This window comes from Dermochelys coriacea, chromosome 11 (assembly GCF_009764565.3).
Source record: "Dermochelys coriacea isolate rDerCor1 chromosome 11, rDerCor1.pri.v4, whole genome shotgun sequence".
In the NCBI taxonomy this organism is placed as follows: domain Eukaryota; kingdom Metazoa; phylum Chordata; order Testudines; family Dermochelyidae; genus Dermochelys; species Dermochelys coriacea.
The window spans coordinates 32,174,378-32,195,293 of record NC_050078.2 but is presented as its reverse complement, the minus strand read 5'-3'; the positions used below and the strand labels follow the sequence as shown (position 1 = coordinate 32,195,293).

The following is a 20,916-nucleotide window of genomic DNA, read 5'->3' as shown; positions in this document are numbered from 1 at the left end:
TACGTGGATATTAATTCCTGGTCAAGTAAATGCAAAATAACATCAGTGTAATATATGCACTGAATTTAAGTTGTTACTATTCCTACAGACAGCAAAGCAGAAACAGATGTTAGAGTAGCTAATGGTCTAATTTGTTCTATCAATAGTGTCAACAAGAATTACTGAACACTGCTGGAGACATAAAAACAATGGAGTGGGGGAGACAACATTTCACAAATGACATTTTCAAAAATCTAACTCTACATTTAAAATGCAACTAAATGTTCCCCTCTGCCAACCTGATTTCAAATCTGGCTGCTGAGGTCAGAAGTAACACGAGGTTTCAGACCACCAACACAGTCTCTAGTAGATACTTGTTTACATTGTAAAACTATTGCACAATTTCGCACACCGTGCTCAGGAAAAAGAGAGGTCTGGGACAGATGCAGGTCAGAAATGAGGTGTTTGGTGGAGCTGTGGGGAGAACTTAACTGCCAGTGTCACTGCTAGGCACTCACTTTCAGGTGTACCACATTTGTCCCCAAAAATGTGTTTTAGGAAATTTTAGGGCTTGTCTACATTGGGACCCACAGCTTTTGAAGTTAATCCACTTTGAAAATGCTTGTTTACACACACTGACTCCTCATGTATTGTGAACTCTGCAATCCTCTTTCAAAAGGAACTAACTTTTCTGTGAAGCGAGTTAGTCCAGTCTAGCGTTCGTCTGTAAGCAATAATGCTGCAAATTACTTTGGCAGTCCTTCAACAGCTGTTTCACTCTGCTTTGTGACCATTACTGACCTGTCTGTTTACCTGTGTGCCCTCCCCTGCTCTGGGGTCAAATTGACCAAGTGTCCTCTACTCCATTTATAAGCTGGCACAGTGCCAGATTTTGTCCATTTGCTCCTTGATTCCAGTTTATCACAATACCTGTGATAATACTCCAGAAGCCCCATTACATGCTTCAAACAGCCACTTGGCTGCATTGAGACCCCCAATCTAACCACTATCTGTAGAGAAACATCAATGCAGGAAGCTCTTGTGGCCAGCCATCAGAATAAAGATCTTTTTGAGGACATTGCTCAGCAGATTTCTGCAAGAAGCCATGACCAGCATACTGAACAGTGCCAGATAAAGAGCAAACAGCTCAGGGGCACCTACATTACATGGAGGGACAATAGGAAAAATCCTTCGGACATGTAACCTGTCAATTTTTTTGAGGAACCAGACAGGATTTTGCATAGCTGCATGACCACCCAACCGAGGCAGCATGTGGAGTCTGCTGGCCACCTTCTCTCTTTCCTTCTAGCCCGCCCCCCCCAAGGATGACATGTAAGATGCATTGGGGTATAACATGAAGAGGCCAGTAAAGAGGTCTCCCCATAAAGCCAGGATTGGTTCAGGATCTAGGACCCTGATGCTGGCCAGGTAGAACATGAACCCAATTCCTGCACTGTAACAACCAACCTCAATCCCCAAGCAGCCACCAAGACTAGGACTGAGGCTGATCCTACGGAGGGAAACTCAGCATGTAAGATTTTTTTAATTATGTTTTAATGATTTACTATTTAACTTTTAATTGATGATGATGCTGTACTGTTATACTGACTTCTGTTTTGGGCATCCCATGGCCACGGCCATTGATAACCCCATGGTCCCTGCCTGGCAGCCTCCCTAGACAAACATTGTCCATTGAACCTCCTAGCCCTGTAAACCTTTCCAAAATGGTGTCTGCCCTGGCCAGGCCTCTGTCTCATGCTAAAGCCCCAACTACTGACCAATTTCAGGCCTATGCCGTGGAAGACGCAAGCCCGTGCTCCGATCTCCCTTTCCTTCCCTCAGCTGGTAACAGTGAATGCTTCAGGCAATCCTTGCAGAACCCTGTCCGTTTTTTCTTTTCACTTTCTGCATGCCTGCAGGGGAGATATCTAATCATAATCTAAGAGAAATGGCTCAATTTTTGTTCTGAGATTATGAGGAACAGCTGCACAGCCATCCTCACTGGAATAGCTAGTGACTCCCCTCCACTCCTGCAGCACTTCTGGAGGGACCATCTTGCTGATTAACTTCACAGTGCCGCTCACTGGTCTGCCTTTTGCCTTTTTGAATAAGGGGAGGCATTCTCTGCCTCCTAGTCACCACCTCAGCATAACCTCATCCAGAGTCAGGACAGCCTAAAAGAGATGGAGAAGAGATTACTATACGACTCACCCCCAGATTCACCCTGCTAACCCCTTTGATACCATATAAGCACTTAAAAGGCACAGCAAAACTAGGCAGAGGACTTAATTCCCAAGCCCGCTCCACTCAAACCCACCCTCCAAGGGACAATGGTAAAGCCACACAGATATACTGTACAGACAAAAATCCCTACACAAACATCACATACCATCTTCAAGGTGCCCCAAGACTGGGAAGAATTGCAGAGAGGTAAAGGCAGAAACACATGTTAAAAAAATAGCTATCACAGCCTTCCTAGAATGTGAACAATAACTGCTTGTCATTTTTTTAATACCCGCAACTGCTCTGTGCCTGCACTGGTCAGACCCTCAAGGACAGGGCCTTTATCAACAGCAGAATAAACCTGAGAGGGAGAAAAGGGAAAAGTCCTGTGGAAATGTTCATGGACATCAATACAGAGTCCTCCAAAACCCTCGAAAAATGCAGAGGGGGGAGGCAGTATCTGAGAATTGAAAATGAAACTAACAAGGAGCTTTCTGGGAGATGGTTGCAGTAGCAAAGGACAGTATGGCAATTGACAGGGAAAGCACTGCATTAGTCAAAGACAGTATAGAAAGAGATAAGGAGATGTAGAGGCAACTCCTGGAGGCAATATAAAGCCAAAAATGTCCTGTTGCAGCGCATATTACTCTTAGGGCAGCAGACAATGTTTTCTTTCTGCTGCTTCCAACCTATTCTGCAAACAGCACCATCTCCCTTTCAAACAAACAAATGCACACTCCGCTGTCATTCTGACGCTACTAAGGTAGTGGGTAAACAGTTCCTTCCTTCCTTCCTTCTGTCCAAGTGGCCTGGGAATGGCTTCATTAACCATGGGAGCAGAGGGTAAACAGGTCTCCCAGGAGCAATATCCACACCATTAATGTCCGTAGTGTTCTCAAGGGCAAAATATCCTTGAATTGTGGACCCTTCTAAACCACCCTGCATTTATGTGTGTAACCCTGCCAAAATGGTTGACAAGCCCTGGAGAGCACCATGGAGAAATACCCCTGAGCCCTCATCGGGGGCAAATAACAGGTACATAAGTCCCATAAGTTGCCCAATACAATTTAGGAATGCCTTGTATGTAAAACCATCAATAACCTCCTGAGCATTACTAAGCTTTATAACCTGGTGCAACAGTACCTCTTCCATGGCATCACACACAATGGCCCCAACAGCTGATCTCCCCATGCTGAATTGGTTTGCAACATAGCAGTAGCATTCAGGGGTGGTCAGCTTCCAGATAGCAATGGCAACCTGTTCACAGGTATGAGGCACTGCATATTGGCATGCTACCTGTACAGTGCTGGAATTAGTTCAGCATGTATCTCACGAAAGGTTGCCTTCCCCATCCTGAAATTCTCTCATCACTGCTGGCTGTCCCAGGTTTGCAGATCAAGCTGTTCCCACAAATCTATGCTGGTTTCCTGAGCCCAGAAACCACGTTGCATGCTGGGAAGCTGCTCAAGGAAAAAGTCCTCCATTGCCAGTTGGTCAGTATCTTCCTCTTCAGTCTCATCTATGTCCCAGTTCCACCACCGCTGAGGATGCTCCTGTTGCTGGAGGAGCTGCTGCTGCCGCCATATCATCTGCTCAGAGGTGTGGTAGGCAAAGTCCCAAGTCGAATTCATCAGCTTTGAATGCTGAAATACTGCCCAAGCAGCCTCTGCACATTTGAGGTTGCCAGCATAGCAGTGCAGGCATTGTTGGGTCCAGGTTGACTGGCAGCAGTTCACAAGTGGCACAAGCCTGCCCATAAAGAAAGTACAGGGCAAAGACAGATGAGTCATGATTTTTTAAAATTGTTGAACTAGCTTGACTTCTGCTCTGCATCCCACAAGACAGCAAGAAAAGTCCCAGAATAAACACCACTCAGCAGTGAAGCATGGGAATGCCATACCCTCAGTTTACAGCAAACTGTTGCTGTGTGTACACACTGGTGTGCATCAACAGAGGATACATCATCCCATATGTACACTATTATGCGGCATGTGTATGGTGTGTTACCTGATGCTCAGCAAAAAGTTGTGTATTAACCTCTTTCTCCCACATGTAGACAATCCCTTAGTCAGTAAACAGAAAAGATTTGTAATCATGATAAGATGCATTTTGACCTCAGATCTCAATCGGAAACATGAAGTCTTATGTCACTTGCCTCAAGTAGATGATGGCCAGAGACTTCAGGCCAAATATTCCACCCCTGTGTAACTCCACTGATGTCATGGCAGATTGGAAACTAGATTTTACTAAGGTGGGTTTTATTAAAGAAAACTTTTTGTTTGAGTTTCTGGCCATATGATGAACTACAGATCTTTGTAGATTTGGGGCAGAAAGAATCTTTGCATATATACATCTCTGTATAACATTTTACCTTTGGCTAGAGGATGAGTAGAAATTCCTTGAGAAATTGAGGTGAAAGCCATTCTCTGAAGTAATTTAGAATCCGTGCTGCTGGTGCAGCAATGAGCACATCCTTCTTTCCTCAATAATAACATATGTAGACTTGGAAATGACAGCTATCACCGTCACAATGAGCCAAATTCATCCTTTGAAGTCAATGTACTCTCTCAGTTCTGAAGTCAGTGGAACTCCGCCGGGGAGGATTTTACCTCATTATGTCTGTGAAAGGTTTATGTTTTGAGTCTACATATTTTATTGAGAAAAGAAGGGTAATCTCCACTGCTCTATCTGCAGTACAGGTTTCGTAAGTTGCTTCAGAGAATGGCATTGGCCTATGGGACATTTAATTCATCTTCCTAGTCAGAGCTAAGACGACACTAGATAAAGGTAACAGTAAGAGATGTTTGAAGAAAGGCGAGTACGAAGGAAATGATTTGTATTTAGAGTAATTGTAACCTTTGCATTTTTTGTTTACCTTACTTCACCAAACATCACTGGTAGGTTGTGTGTTTTACTTCCTAAATTTAAGTGATAAAGAACATTTTCATCCATTGAATCCAAGTGAGGGTTTTTAACATGAACAAGCCCATTTCTGAAAAAAAGTTTTGAGAGGTTTTATGGACGAGTCAGATCAAACAAAGAAGGGAATTCATGACACAAGAGACAGTATCAGAGTGTTCGGTTGGTAACTTAGATTCATTATTAGAATGTTATGCTTATGACATCAGGGCTATGTGTCATAGACCCAACCCTGGGGGATGGAGACAGCTTGTCCTCTTCCCATTCAGTTTTTACTGTTCTGTAGATGCCCCCTTGATGCAGCTGTGGGACTCGAACACCTTCACGCTCACTACTTTCCTCCACATTTTTTATGTAATTGCATCTCTGCCATTGGTCATGTGACTGAAACTAGCAAGTGAGAAGGAGGGTTGTACTAGAGAGCCTCTGATTTCTGCCACTGATATAAGACATGGAGAGTGGGGTCTGGAACCACCTGTGAGCAGTAGACTGGGGTGACTGTAGAGGAATCCATCAGAGAGATTATTATGTCTCACGAGCAAACCATTACCTCTGTAGGAATGGAGTGAGCTGTGTAGGCTCCTTCCCAAAATAATGCAAAGCGAGAGGAGAAGGAAAAGGATAGGATCGGCAGGGGAAGCAAAAGTGTAAAAGTGTAGGGGAAACGACAGATGGGATAGGAGGAGAGAGTGTGGGGAAGTTTTGTGTGGGATTGGAGTGAAGAAGTAAATAAGGAAAGAGGGTATTACTAGTGGTGGAATTAAAGGAAAAGGGGACAGATCATACAGTGAGTGGAAAGGTATGAGTGTAGGACAGACAGACTACAGAGGAGAAAGAACAAGAAAGAAAACCTGTGAGGACACAAGAGGGAGGGCGGGAGAGAAACAAGAGGAGAGGCAGAGCTAGAAGATCTGGAAAAATCTATTCTGTCAGATCTGAGAAAAGCTCCTCAGGAAGAACCAGTGCAAACATCAGGAAATACAGAGCAACAAGGAAAGAGCTAATGGCTCAATTTAGGTAGGAAAACAAAGGGAGGATGGGAGGCAAGGCTGCCCCATTGCATTCAGCATTAAATTGTTTCCTGGGTTGGTCCTTCCAGACAGCCAGCTGGATTTAGGATTCATATCCAACTTCTTCCCCACTAACTCCATTAGCCCTTTTATTTAATTCTGAATTGGCTGCAGTGCAGGCATCTGCCTATAGTTTTCGGTCAAGGCTTTGTGGCTGGGTCCCTTCATGGGTTATAAACAGCTGGCCAGCTCACGCTCCTGTTAAAAACTATTTCAGCAGGTGGACCCAGCATTCCCACACTTCCAGTATTACCACTGCAGTCTCTGACTGTTAATGTTTAGGGAAAGTCTTACCGTTCTAGGTCTTGCCAAAGGCATGTCTCTGGAAACGTTTAATGTAATATTAAAAAAGTCAGTATTTTCCACTAACCTTAGCAATGGGAAGAACCGTAACTCTTTCTTTAATACAATTATCCCAGAAATGATGGATAAATAATGCACTTAAACACTGACTCTATATTATCTTACATACAGGATTTCATTGAAATTTTAACAAAAGTTGTGATTTTCATATTGTCCCAACATCTTGATAAATCACTGAGCAATAATCTGCATTTAAAGTACAGTGAAATTCATAAGACAATGGGGTTTCAGTTTGCATTCCTTTTCCGATTGTATAATAAATGCAAGAGGTTTAAACAGCAGTGTAGTTCAATGTTCAAAATAAAAGCTAAAACAAAGAAAACAGCTATTTTATCAAAAAAATTCAAAACTCAATTGCTTACCCAGCATAACCCTTCCTTTCAGTTATAATGGGTTTACTGGAGTCCGCTAAAAGGGATATTATGACTTCCCCCTTTCTGAAAACACTCCTTGGTTGACACCAGATAAGGACAACACTCTTCTGTTGCAACAGCTGCTAATTTATAGGATCTAATATGAATATTTGAAGAAGCTTGGCAGTGAGTTAAATACCCTCTTTTCACTTAGTGTTATTTCTAAGAACAATGGAACTTTTTCTCTTAGGTTTTCTATTCAACCAGTCAGATGCAAAATATTCCTCTTCCTGTAGATGCATTGCTATTTGTTTCAGTAGATCATCATCAGATCAGTGTTACAGGATTCAGATTGGCTATTTCTGAAGGAGTTCACTTCTCACCTTAACTCACCTTCCATTCTTACGGTAAAGCCTCAGACTGACTATTTTGGAAGGAGTGTCATTTCTAACTTTAACTTGCCTCCCATCATTATGCTGAGGTAACCAAAGGGCCAGGGCTAGCTAACCTCCTGCTGTTGATATACTTACTCTTTGATCAGGGTCCCTGGTTCTCACACTTGGCAGTCATCCAAGCATGAGGCTCATGTAGCACATGTACATTCTGAAAACAAAAGGGGTGGAGAATGCAAATTGTCTGCCTAGCTTCATAATTCCATAGAGTTCTGTTGAAAATGCATGTAAGGTACATGTGACAGCCAGAGCCAGGAGAACCTTGATGTTTTTGGATCACAAGGATTTGTGCAAACTGGAGCTGGTCAGAAATGTTTTTTGTGGCAAAACATTTATAAGGAATGCATCTATCTGAAGAAAGATTGTGTGGAAAAAATATTGAAAAACAGCATTTTGAAAACGTTGAAATGCAATGTTTCAATTCTTCTGTAATGGGACATTTTGATTTTCTGTTTCAAAATTACTTTTTGTTTCAATTGCTAATTTTCTATAATATAATACAAAATAAAAGTTGAAAACAGAACAAAAGGTTTTGAGCAACCCAACCTTTTGACAAATCTACTCTGGATTTCAAATTTATAACAGAAGCCTGAAGCACAACAGAGATTTTGGACTGGACTCTGAATATTTCAAACAGCTCCCATGACAACTCTTTTTATATTCCTCCAAAACTCTTCCCCCGCCCCCCCCCCCTTTTTTTTGGTCATCCAAATCATTTGTAGAGATAGAAACCTATTTCGTATTATCTGGGCACTTCCTATTTGGATTCTTGACCAGGGCTCTGGCACAACGAAAGTATAGCTTGCTCACAGAGAATCTACCCTAGGTTTTACTCTGAGCCAATGCATGTTGGGGAAGGACAGTGGGAGTGGTTGTGAATACTCCTGCAGTGCGGACAAGTTTGATAAAGCCTAGTTATGTGTCTCACTGCTTTGATTTAAGGAGCTTTGTTGCTTGGGACGCAACAGTGTTCAAGTGAGTATTTTAATATCTGGGCTGTGTTCTGAATTTTGTTCATGCAGATGTAAAATAGAAGTCTGGTATGAAATGAACATTTCCGGGGCAATAGGAACAAGAATTTTCTGTTATTAGGCCTTCTGGCTGTGGAACTGGCCAGACTCACTTGGTTGAATTTAGTGACTAGAAAGCATCTTTATTATTATTTATTTGTATTGTGCTAGCACCTAACAGCCCCAGTCATGGACCACATCCCCACTGTGCTAGGTGTGGCACAAACACAACAAAAAGATAGTCCCTGCTTCAAAGAGCTTACAGTATAGGGCTGAGTCTGCCACCCGTACTCAAGCTCCATTCCTTCACTGAGATGTCTCATGGGAGTGAGTATTGCAAGACAGAGTCCCTAAGGCAGTTTGAGGCTTGATTCCAATAAATGCGTAAACTTGCAGATCCTCATCTCAGCTACATTAGAGACACCTGAGTGAGTCTCACAAAACCAAGCTCTGTTACAAAGTGTCTACTACTGCCTGTTTCCATAAGGATATAATTCTCCCAGGAGAGGAGGAAGTGAATTGAACATCTCAAATCATTCAGAAAGGAGTAACAGGAGAAATTATTCCCAAACTATGCTGGTTTAGCAGAGATTAATCCATTGGTGCATTGAGGTTAACACAGAAACACTTTCCGTACCAATCTGCAGATGATTTTAGCTATTTATGGTTTAAAAGATTTTTCTGACAAAAATAAAAAAAATAAAACCAAAATCAGGAATGACTGTCTTGCTATATATTCAAAAATTGCTTGTAACAGGTTAAATTGAAAATCACTCTGACACTGACCTTATAGATATTTATAGGAGAAACATCTATCAAAGAAAGAAATGTTGGCTGCACTTGAATCTGTTTGAGATGGCTCTGCATGTGCACTGACTTTTCCAACATGCGCAACTGTCTTTTCCAACTTGTGCAACTGTCTTTTAGGTACATGAAAAAAATAAACAGAGGGTGCTAGGGCTGCTGCCTAGAATGAGCTCCTCTGAGTCTGGTGTTACATGCAATAATTTTTAAAGTGGTTTAAAGTATTGATTGGAGGGGCCCAAAGCTCCCATTTGGCATTTACATCTAGCTCTGGCAGATGAAAGTATTGGCTAATTAGATAAGTGTTAGGTAATTACTCCAGTGAATTAAACTGGAATAGCTGATTAACATGTCTGCTTCTGGTGCAGATTTTGTTAGCCAACACTTTTGATCTGCAGCAGTCACAGAAAACTGGGTGTGAGGTTTATGTGCCCTAGGTAGCAGCTCTCCTGGTTATTATGGCAAGTGCTCGTTATCTTATTGAAAGATCCCCATAAAGCTGGGTAGGAAATGGGAGCATAGCAGCTTTTTCCAGAGACTGATCATAGCTGTTGATCAGAGATGATTGGTAAAGCAGTAAGTGTTGCCAGGGCTGCTTTTTAACTACTATAAAAATACATGCAAGCAGCAGCCGTCTCTTTCACAGGCAGATCTGGCAATCATGATCATTCCTCTCTTACACTATGGCAAGACTAACTGCAATATACTCTATGGTGGATCACCAAAAAAGCAGATCCATTACCAGCAGCTCTTACAGCACATATTTCAGAGTAGCAGCCGTGTTAGTCTGTATTCGCAAAAAGAAAAGGAGTACTTGTGGCACCTTAGAGACTAACAAATTTATTTGAGCATAAGCTTTCGTGAGCTACAGCTCACATAGTAGCTGTACTGCTGTTGTAGGCAGTGGTGATTTTGTCTTCCTGCCACTAGGTTTACTTCTGCGCTTTGACTGTGTGGCCACAACTTCAGTATTAGTTGACTATTTTGCCTAACTATTAATGTGCTCAGTTAGCTGGGCTGGGACTCACCATTCTTTCTGATCTTCTGCTTTATTTTGTGCTATCACTCTGGCTGTGGCCACAGAGAATAGAGCTTTTGGCCCCTGGGATTGGTACAGTCAGGAGAGCTACTATATGCCTACCTTTCTCTCCTCCCAGTGTTGAATCATATTAAAGAAGTTCTGTATTAAAATCACAAATGAGTTTGATTCCCCATAGTTTAAATTCCAGAGTATTACCAATTAAGAGGTCTCTTCGTTTTTGGTACTGTTTCTCTCCGTCTATGTGTGAAACTTGCAAGCTGCTAATTGTGTTAGTACATTCTAAGACAGAGTCTGTTCTCAAAGCAATTCTTTGTAACAACAACTACTCACACAGAGAAAGACTCAAAGCAATACGCTGTAACAACAGAAACAGCACCCAGAGACTCCCCTCCCTTTTGTTGTATTCATCTCGCTTTGTTAACAATTGTGATTAAAATAGAGATAGAGGATATATGTGGATGGATGCTTGGTGTGGATAATTGAATGATCAGGGAGGTGCCAGCCTAAGAATCCAGTGTCCATCCGCTGAAGAAGGCGTCAAGTGGAAATAACCAGAGGACCCCCGGAGGGCAGACTGGAATCCACCCAGCAGCCTCAAGAATGGGAGAACCAAAGAACAAGATAACATCTGGCAGCACAGAGCCTTCAGGAATGTGCCATCTGCTGATTGATTCCGCAACAGCATGATGAAGCAATTTCCATAGACTGGCATAGGAAGAAATTCCTATAAAAATGGACTCTAGAAAGTGAGAACTTTGGGGTCTGATTCTGCAAACAAACTTCCAGGAGCATCAGATGAGCATATGACAAGGCCCTGCTCCCTCCTCATGTCCAGGCCACTTGGCCAGTGGCTTGGCATGAGCAACTATAAGGCTGGTAACTATGATAACAACCTTGCAGAACCTGTGTGTGTGTGTGTGTGTGTGTATGAATGAATGTGTGAATAAATATGAAATTGAATGGAATGTTATAGCTATAACTAACTGCTTACTATGATTCTTTCTGTATTCACAATAAATGTGGCATTTTGCCTTTTCCCCTTCAATAAGATCCTGCTGGTTTTTATTTTATTGGTATAACACCAGTGCTGTGAAATGCCCCTGCCTTTCTTTTGATCTATAATTAACCAAGATATTGGTCTCTTTTAAAATGGGTTTAAAGGCTTTTTCGTGTATGTGGTGGTTTTATTCTTGTACAATTGTCAGTTAACTTGTACTTTAAAAAAATAATCAAAGTATTATGTGAGTATCTGGCCATTCAGATGAACCATCATCCCCTGTTAAAAACACATTGTGGATGACATCATTTTTGTAAGTAATAAAATCTAAGCTACAGTCTCGTATATCACTCACTCATTCCTCCAAGGTTAGTTCTCATACACGACTCACATGTTTTATTTTCCTAGCGTATAAGAAGTATATTAGTATATAGTAATAGTAAGTATACTAGTATATAGTAAATAGCTGGAGTAATTATGGAACAATGTGTATGAAGAGAAGTAACCTAATAACATATTAACCTTGTAGGCTGAGTTCAGATCATCTATTAAGAATCCCATGGAAGCTTGAGAATATTGATCTCCAGGGTGTATGCTTCATATAAAGTCTTGCCTTGGAGTGGAGAACATATGCTACAGAGGCTGCTCTAGCCTGAGGTGCACTTCCAGGATGTCGAGACATGGCATAGTTTGGACTGAATTGGGCTGTAAGAAAGAAGATTGAAAAGACAAGGGGAAAAAATCCTAGAGCAGAATTCTGCTCTTGGATGTGTGTTTGGTGACCTTTGACTTGACTGTCCCTGGTCCAGATGATATGCAAAGCACATCTGTAGTGTGTTCAGATCTTTGTTTTTTTAAATCCTGGTGTAACAGAGTCTTTGGTGGTTCATCTGTCGGGGTGGGGGAACCTGACCATGCCCAGTTAACTACATTGGGTGGTCACAATAGCGTCCCATTTCCTTACTATTTGCAGTGGGGTTCTACCCTTTGTGGGCCTCCTTAAGTCTCTCTGGCTGGGGGATCAAAATGAAACCTCCAAATGTTCAGGGATACCCCCTCCCTGCAGTCCCAGCAAAGGGTGGTGGTGGTGGTGGTGAGTCTTAATGCTGCCAACAATCCAGCCTCAGCTCAATGGGTTTTGGGAAATCACTCTGGCTGGGTTCCTGAGGCAGGCTCAGCCTGTCTGTCTCACTCTGGGAGTCTGCTGTACTCTCCTCAGGGTGAGGTGAAGGTTCCCTGTCTAGGAGCTCCCTGCCCAGCTTGAGGAGCTGCTCCTGCAGTCTGCTTTTTAGGTCAATCCCACAATCCCAGTTCTAGTCCTTGTCCTCTCCCTCACTGACCACTGTTTCCTCCCCTTTACAGATCTCCTCCTGATCATGCATGATTGACAGGGCTGGATGGGTTGAGCCCTGCTGCCTGGGCCTCTCATGTCCCTTCCTCATCCATGTGGGGCTCATCTACCCCATCACACATGGAATCTTATTTTATAGGAATGGTCCCTAAAAGATCACTTTAGTTTTAGCAGCTTATGTCACCATCATTATTCTGTCCTTTACTTTACTGGAAACGTGTGCTAGGGGACAGGACAGCTTGGAGGAGAGATAGTAGGATACAGAGCTGTTCCCAACTGCCATATGTTGCAGGTTTGGAGCTCAGTTAGAACTAAGCTGGAATACACATTGTTTTACCCCACCAAGATCTTGGATACATTTTGGATACATCATCTTCATATTATAAGGATACCTTGTTCTTTTCAGCACTTTTAATCCAATGATCTCAAAGCATTTTACAAAGGTGAGTAAGCATTATGAGCCAATATTACAGAAATAAATAGGTTATGTGACTTACCCTTGGTAAGCTAGAAGCACTGGGAATGGAACCAGTGATGCACTGTTCTAACTCCATGTTAAAATTCCAGTTAAAATGAACAAGATAGTTATAATATGGTGGGGTAGGGGAGATTTCTCATGCGATGGAGCTCTTCCCTCTCTGGATACTACTAAAATATTCCTGCCTCAGATGATTTACTTCTGAGCCTCTAAAATACTCATGAAGAGCAAGATTTTTGCCTTTGGAATGCAGCAGTTATCACCGCCAGGTATTTAAAAAACATTCCCTGAGGAGTCTATGTGCATCTTTTTTCTCCCCAATCTTAAATTGCAGAAGTCAATCAACATAATCAGTACACTTCTCAGAACAAAGCTATAAATGTTTCAGGCACTTTCCACTTAACACAGTGATTGCCATTAAAATCTTTGCAGTTTTGCCTAATTAACATTACTTGATAGAGGGAATTCAATAGTAATGTTACTTGCAAATAGCAGTTGTACAGATTTTAATGGAGATGAGATCACAGTCTAAGCTTGATCTATTCCTTTGGAGTGTTTGTGTTTGTCAAACTGAAGTGGGGTTCATCTTACTCCACAGACCTGTTCTTGGTGTGTTATTCAGAGTCTTCTGTTCAGTGACTAACATTTCTCCCCTCCCTCCGCTTTTTAGCCCTGCCAAGGAAACATAGCTGTGGGGGAGTGAGCTGGATTCTACGCCTTCTTGTGTGTCAAACAGAATTGTTTACTGTGTTCCAATTGGTTACATGTGTGCAAATGAAGTCAGTGGGGTTACACAGCTATTGCTAGGGGAATAATTTGGTCTGCAGAAACCTTATTACCAGTGATGATGGATCGATTGGAAAGAATGCAGCTTAGGTGCCAGAATCCAGGTGAGCTAGCAGGACTAACAAGTAGAAAAAGCAATCTCTGCTTGCCAATGGAACACATTTGGTACAGAAATCATTGGGAGACAGCAGAGAGGAAACCCCACAGTCACATTTTTTTTTTTTACCTTTTCCAACTAGCACGACAATTCAAAAGATTGCAACCTGATACCAGTGAAAAAGTTTGCAGCCTTCCCTTGTGGTGTCTGACAGTTTAGAGACAGCAGTATGTATGGTCTCACTTTTACCTGAAGATACAGTGGTTCCTGAGAGATGTCCACTTTTGCTGCTTTGTGCACCCTCTCTCCTATCCCATCACTAAAGTCCCTTCCGTGTCGCAATGGGCTGCCAAGTTGCAAAGTCAGCCGACACCTATGCACTTAAAACTGAGCTATTTGTAGGTGAACACTGCAGTTTCAGTGAAGACAATGTGATGGGATTTTGCCTTCATAGCAGGGTGATCCAGTCAGTGGGGATTTGGAGGGAAGAGGTGGGATGTGGGTGGGTTTTTATATTATTCTGCTTTCCAGTGTTGTTGTTTGTTGTTTTAAGAGTTAGCTTAGATAAAGCTAGTTAGGGTGGATCACTTTCTGCCTGTGGTTTTATGCTTGTATTTTCCTGGGAGACTAAGAAAATTAGATGCCCAGTTCCCATTGACATTTAGTGGATGTTGGGTGCCTAACTCCCTTGGGCAGCTCATCCTTATTATCTGCTTGACAGGAGGCAGCGTGTTCTAGTTAGTGCACTGGCCTGGGACTCATGAGAGTGAGGTTCAATTCCTAGCTCTGCCACTGGTTTGCTGGGTGACCTTGGACAAGTCACTTTCCCTCTCTGAACCTTGGTTTCCCCATCTGTAAAACTGGGATAATGATACTGATCTCCTTTGTAAAACATTTTGGGATCTAGGGATCAAAAGTGCCATTTGTATAACAGCTGTGTCAGATTGTTGTTGTTGTTGTGTTTTGTTGGCCTCCCACTGTACAAACAGCCCCCACTAATGTAAGTGAGTTCCCCTGGCTTTTCTTTGTACAGCTTCCTGTGGGACAGTGGCCTGCACTCACTATTGCCCTGGGGGGAAGCACTGTGCATTCTTTATCCTCTGTATCCAGATTTATCCTCTGGGAGAGCCCCCACATGGCTCCAGCAGTCCCATCGCTCTGCTTAAAGCCTGGGGACTACTGTCCTGAAGAGGGTCCGCTTGTGCCAAAGGCAAGTAGATGGGATCTCTTTGAGGGAGACATTGCATTTCCATTTTCACAGCAGTTTTAAAATACTTAGCATGAACTTGCTGTGGCTGCTAGTGAGCATTGTCATTTTACTGACTGTTTTCAACAGCAAACCCAGTCTAATGGCAGTTCAACTACTGGCACTATAGCAGTGGTTCTCAACCAGGGGGACACATACCTCTGGGGGTACTCAGAGGTCTTCCAGGGGGTACATCAACTCATCTAGATATTTGCCTAGTTTTACAACAGGCTACATAAAAAGCACTAGTGAAGTCAGTACAAAGTAACATTTCATACAGACAATGACTTGTTTATGCTGCTCCATATACCCTACACTGAAAAGTAAGTACAGTATTTATATTCCAACTGATTTATTTTATAACTATATGGTAAAAATGAGAAAGTCAGCAATTTTTTCAGTAAGAGTGTGCTGTGACACTTTTGTATTTTTTGTCTGATTTTATAAGCAAGTAGTTTTTAAATGAGGTGAAACTTGGGGTATGCAAGACAAATCAGACTCCTGAAAGAGGTACAGGAGCCTGCCTGAGCCCTGCCACTTTGGATGGGGGCGGGGGCAAAGCCAAAACTCGAGCCCCACCACCCTAGGTGTGTGGGGGTAAAGCTGAAGCCCAAGTGCTTTAACCACAGGCAGGGGGCCTGTACCCTGAGCCGCGCCACCCAGGGCTGAAGCTGAAGCCTGAGCCCCACTACCCAGGGCTGAAGCTCTCAGGCTTTGGCTTTGGTCCCAGGTGGTAGGGCTCGAGCTTCGGAGACCAGCTAGTCTAGACCAGCCCTGGTGACCCCACTAAAATGGGGCCGCGACCCACTTTGGTGTCCCAGCCCACAGTCTGAGAATCCCTGGAATAGATTAAGCAGAAAGCCAGAGAAGCAGCTGTGAGTATGGCCCTGAGAGGGAGCTCTAGGGCACAGGAGTGGCTGGAAAAGCAGTTTGGAAACTGTAAGCAAGGAAGCTCGCTGCTGTTGTTTGTTCCTATTGCATTCAGGGAAACAAGACTTTGAATACTGTGATGGGGCAAGGCCAGATGGCTATAGAAAAGTAGTGGGAGATAGATATATTAGCTCCAGGCTAAACAAATCCCTAGTACCAGGTTAAGTGAAATGGAAGCTGCTCCAGGTCAATTAAAACACCTGGGGCCAATTAAGAACTTTCCAGAAGGCAGGGAGAAGGTTGATTGGGACACCTGAAACCAGTCAGGGGCTGGCTGAATCTAGTTAAAAGCCTCCCAGTCAGTCAGGTGGGTGAGTATGTCAGGAACTGTGGGAGGAAGTTGCGCTGTTGGAGAGGCTGAGTAGTACACACCATATCAGACACAAGGAAGGAGGCCCTGAGGTAAGGGTGAAGTGGAGTTTGAGGAAGTGAGGGCTGCTGTGGGCAAGTAGCCCAGGGAATTGTACATGTCATGTTTCTAAAAGGTCAGCTACCATCGCTGATACTATTAGGGTCTCTGGGTTGGAGCCTGGAGTAGAGGGTGGGCCCGGGCTCCTGCCCCACCTTTGCCCCCTGATTAATCACTGAGACTGGGAGACAACAGAGACTGTGCAAGGACGGATAACTTCTCCTCACCTCCCTCGCTGGCTTATGATGAAAATGGCTCAGTAGACTGTGGCCCTTATCTCTAGAGAAAGAAGGGTTACGTGGAGGGTCATAGTGAGCCCCTGAGGCTAGTGAAATCCGCCAGGAAACACAGGACCCACCGAGGCAAGGACAGAGCTTTGTCATAGTACATTCTTTGTAAATAAACAGGATTGCACTTAACCCCCCCCCCCCCGATTGTTATCGATTTCTCCTTCTAACTGAAACAGTCCAGCAGGGCCCTGAATATTGGCCAGCTGTTCAAGCCAAGGAGCAACAATACCCACAGAGAGAGTCACACACATTTTTTTTTAGCATCTATATGGAAAATAATGGAATCTGCTTTCACTATCTGGGACTGACTCTGAGCTGTGATAAGGACTCTTTGTGTCTGTTCTGTTCCAGAGACAGTCAAATCATGATTCTCTTTCAAGGCCATTCTTCTTTAGACCTCCTTTAATGGCAGCCTCAAGTTAAACCCAGTCACTATTTTCTGAATTAGCTTATTGTACAGCTGTCCAATACAGTTATAGATAGACTGTGGTGCTTTGTAGACTCTAATAGGGCAGTATTTTATCCTTGTTTTACACATGGGGGTGAGGGGTGGAGGGAATAGGAAAATGAGATACAGATAGACCTTGCCCAAACATGGGGTTTGTAGCAGAGACAGGAATAAAGCTCAGATCTGCTGCGTTCCAGTTAGTAGAGTTTTAATCATCTGTGTTGAAAGATGAAATATAAAGCAGAAATGCGTATGTAATTCTATTTCTAGTATAGGTGTAATTGAGAAAAGCTCAGCAATATAGGGCTCTGGAGTGCTAGTGCCCTTGGGTTCATCTAACACCTTAATTCATATTAAATGCCATTTTAAAATACTGTTAGCTTCACCTCAACCTTTGTCCAGAAGAAAGAGATTCCACCCACTGTAGTCTGTCCAATCAGCAGCGATCTGTTCTGGACAAGTCTGAACTCCAAACCATTACTGATTTTTATCTTCTGATACTTCTGCTGCAATATTATTAAACTGCTGCACTGTTTGAAACCGCTAAGCAAGATATTACACTTGCAGAGTAGGTCCTGGTCAGGGCCAGCTCTAGGTTTTCTGCCACTCCAAGCAAAAAATTTGCCGCTCCAAGCTCCAAAAAAAAAAGTGTGGCCGGAATGCCGGCCCTGGAATTGTGCCGCCCCAAGCACATGCTTGCTTTCCTGGTGCCTAGAGCCGGTCCTGGTCCCGGTACAGTGCATGAGGACAGACAGCTACTGTGAGTCCTTTGAGACTGAAGATCCCTGTTGCTGTGAAGAAACAGAGAGCTTGTATTCATAGGAGGAGCACACTGTTTCATTGTATTTACAGTGGCATATCCAAGCCCATGCTCACATGAGTGAGTTATTGTCAGATTTTAAATTAACAGTTGTGCTTCATTAGTGCAAGGCTGATGTTATTACACCTTGTAGGTGATACCTGCAATATTCTTCTAGTAACGATTTCTAGCGTTAGTCACAAAAACAGAGTAAAAGCACTCTCGAAACTTTTGACATTGAGGCAATAAGGCTGTTTGCTAATGATTGGCTGCTTTTAAAAAAATATTTATGTTTAAAATACAGACACAGAATAGCAAAGAGGATGGGGAGAATGTAGATTTTTATCAACTGTTTCATTTGTGTCTGTATTGCCTTGTTTTATTGTTGGCATAAATTTGATCCAGGCTGTGTGAGAAAGATGTAAAATGCTGTAGGAAGGAATGAGCTGCCATTAATCTTTAGAGACATGGGAAGAATTAGGAGCTTGTCAAGACATGTCTTTCCCTGAGGTGAAACTGTCACTAAACCTATTCAATAATGTTTCAAATCTTCAAAAATAGAATTAACACCCTCATCCTCTACCCCTTTACCCCTTCTGCATCCCCCCCATCCCCAACTTGTACTGTTAAAGGACTAATACCCCTCCACATCCCTGCTATCTACCCCGCCCCTGGCATCCTCACTGTGTATTATTAAAGTCCTTCCCTCCCCCAACCCCTTCCCCACTATGTATTGTTAAAGGCCTAAACATCTTGATTGCTTCATTTTCTGCACCCCTCGGCTAGCCCGTGCTGCTTCCTTCTTAGCCCACAACCCTTTGGCAAATGTTGGGGCGGGGGTAGATCTTCCTAATATATTTCTTCTTTCTTATAACTATCATTGATGGCATTTAAATGAAAGAGGCAGTTCATACCTCAAAGGGCTATTATTTTAGGCTCCATGCAGACTCAGGTAGGGCTCTCTGCACAGGTCACATTCACTTCATTTTTGGAAATTTTTCTTCCCAACCATTATAGCTAGAATCTTTTTTTTTTTCAAAAGCTGAGACTCAGGAGAAGAATTTAAAGGCCTGTCTGCCCTCCTCCAGCTAGTCATAGAATCATAGAATCATAGAATATCAGGGTTGGAAGGGACCCCAGAAGGTCATCTAGTCCAACCCCCTGCTCAAAGCAGGACCAAGTCCCAGTTAAATCATCCCAGCCAGGGCTTTGTCAAGCCTGACCTTAAAAACCTCTAAGGAAGGAGATTCTACCACCTCCCTAGGTAACGCATTCCAGTGTTTCACCACCCTCTTAGTGAAAAAGTTTTTCCTAATATCCAATCTAAACCTCCCCCATTGCAACTTGAGACCATTACTCCTCGTTCTGTCATCTGCTACCATTGAGAACAGTCTAGAGCCATCCTCTTTGAAACCCCCTTTCAGGTAGTTGAAAGCAGCTATCAAATCCCCCCTCATTCTTCTCTTCTGCAGACTAAACAATCCCAGCTCCCTCAGCCTCTCCTCATAAGTCATGTGCTCTAGACCCCTAATCATTTTCGTTGCCCTTCGTTGTACTCTTTCCAATGTATCCACATCCTTCCTGTAGTGTGGGGCCCAAAACTGGACACAGTACTCCAGATGAGGCCTCACCAGTGTCGAATAGAGGGGAACGATCACGTCCCTCGATCTGCTCGCTATGCCCCTACTTATACATCCCAAAATGCCATTGGCCTTCTTGGCAACAAGGGCACACTGCTGACTCATATCCAGCTTCTCGTCCACTGTCACCCCTAGGTCCTTTTCCGCAGAACTGCTGCCGAGCCATTCGGTCCCTAGTCTGTAGCGGTGCATTGGATTCTTCCATCCTAAGTGCAGGACCCTGCACTTATCCTTATTGAACCTCATTAGATTTCTTTTGGCCCAATCCTCCAATTTGTCTAGGTCCTTCTGTATCCTATCCCTCCCCTCCAGCGTATCTACCACTCCTCCCAGTTTAGTATCATCCGCAAATTTGCTGAGAGTGCAATCCACACCATCCTCCAGATCATTCATGAAGATATTGAACAAAACGGGCCCCAGGACCGACCCCTGGGGCACTCCACTTGACACCGGCTGCCAACTAGACATGGAGCCATTGATCACTACCCGTTGAGCCCGACAATCTAGCCAGCTTTCTACCCACCTTATAGTGCATTCATCCAGCCCATACTTCCTTAACTTGCTGACAAGAATGCTGTGGGAGACCGTGTCAAAAGCTTTGCTAAAGTCAAGAAACAATACATCCACTGCTTTCCCTTCATCCACAGAACCAGTAATCTCATCATAGTCCTTCATACCCTCTATACCCTTCGGTTCCCTCTCACCATCATCCCACCCTTATACTTTGGGAAACATTGTTCTAGTATGACCTTAACCTCTAGTTTCTGGTAGCAGTGAGGATGCATTGAAAAACTCCAAACTTGAAATGAAAGAACACCAGCTGTAGTGGTTTCTGGATTGTCAGTTATCACTTATCACTTCATGGTCCAGTTCACTTCTGGCACAAGTGGGCATAACTCCATTGAAATGAATGAGTTGTACCTGTTCACGCCAGGGATGTTACCTCTGTGCATATGTCGACACAGCAACCAGGAGGTCTGATTGCAGCACATATAGACATGTCCGAGCTAACTTTGATCAAGCTGATTGAATAACAATAGTAGCGAAGCTGTGGCAGCATTGGAAGTGGCATAGGCTAGCCCCTTGGAGTATGTATCCAGCATATTGGGCAAACTTGTACTCAGGTGGCTAGGCTATGCTGCTGTGACTTCACTGCTATTTTTAGTGAGCTACGTAATGGGCTTCACTCACCCCTCTGGGGCCTCCTGCCGGCTGCACTGGGAATTAGCT

The 20,916-nt window shown here is 43.4% G+C and overlaps 1 protein-coding gene across 1 annotated transcript in view; it reads right to left on the bottom strand.

Annotated features, from left to right (window-relative positions):
- UPP2 (uridine phosphorylase 2) overlaps positions 1-20,916 on the bottom strand; it is a 57,271-nt gene that overhangs the window by 15,049 nt on the left and 21,306 nt on the right. The window contains 1 exon segment of the mRNA XM_043504853.1: positions 5,083-5,194. Within this exon segment, the coding sequence (XP_043360788.1) occupies positions 5,083-5,194 (112 nt within the window).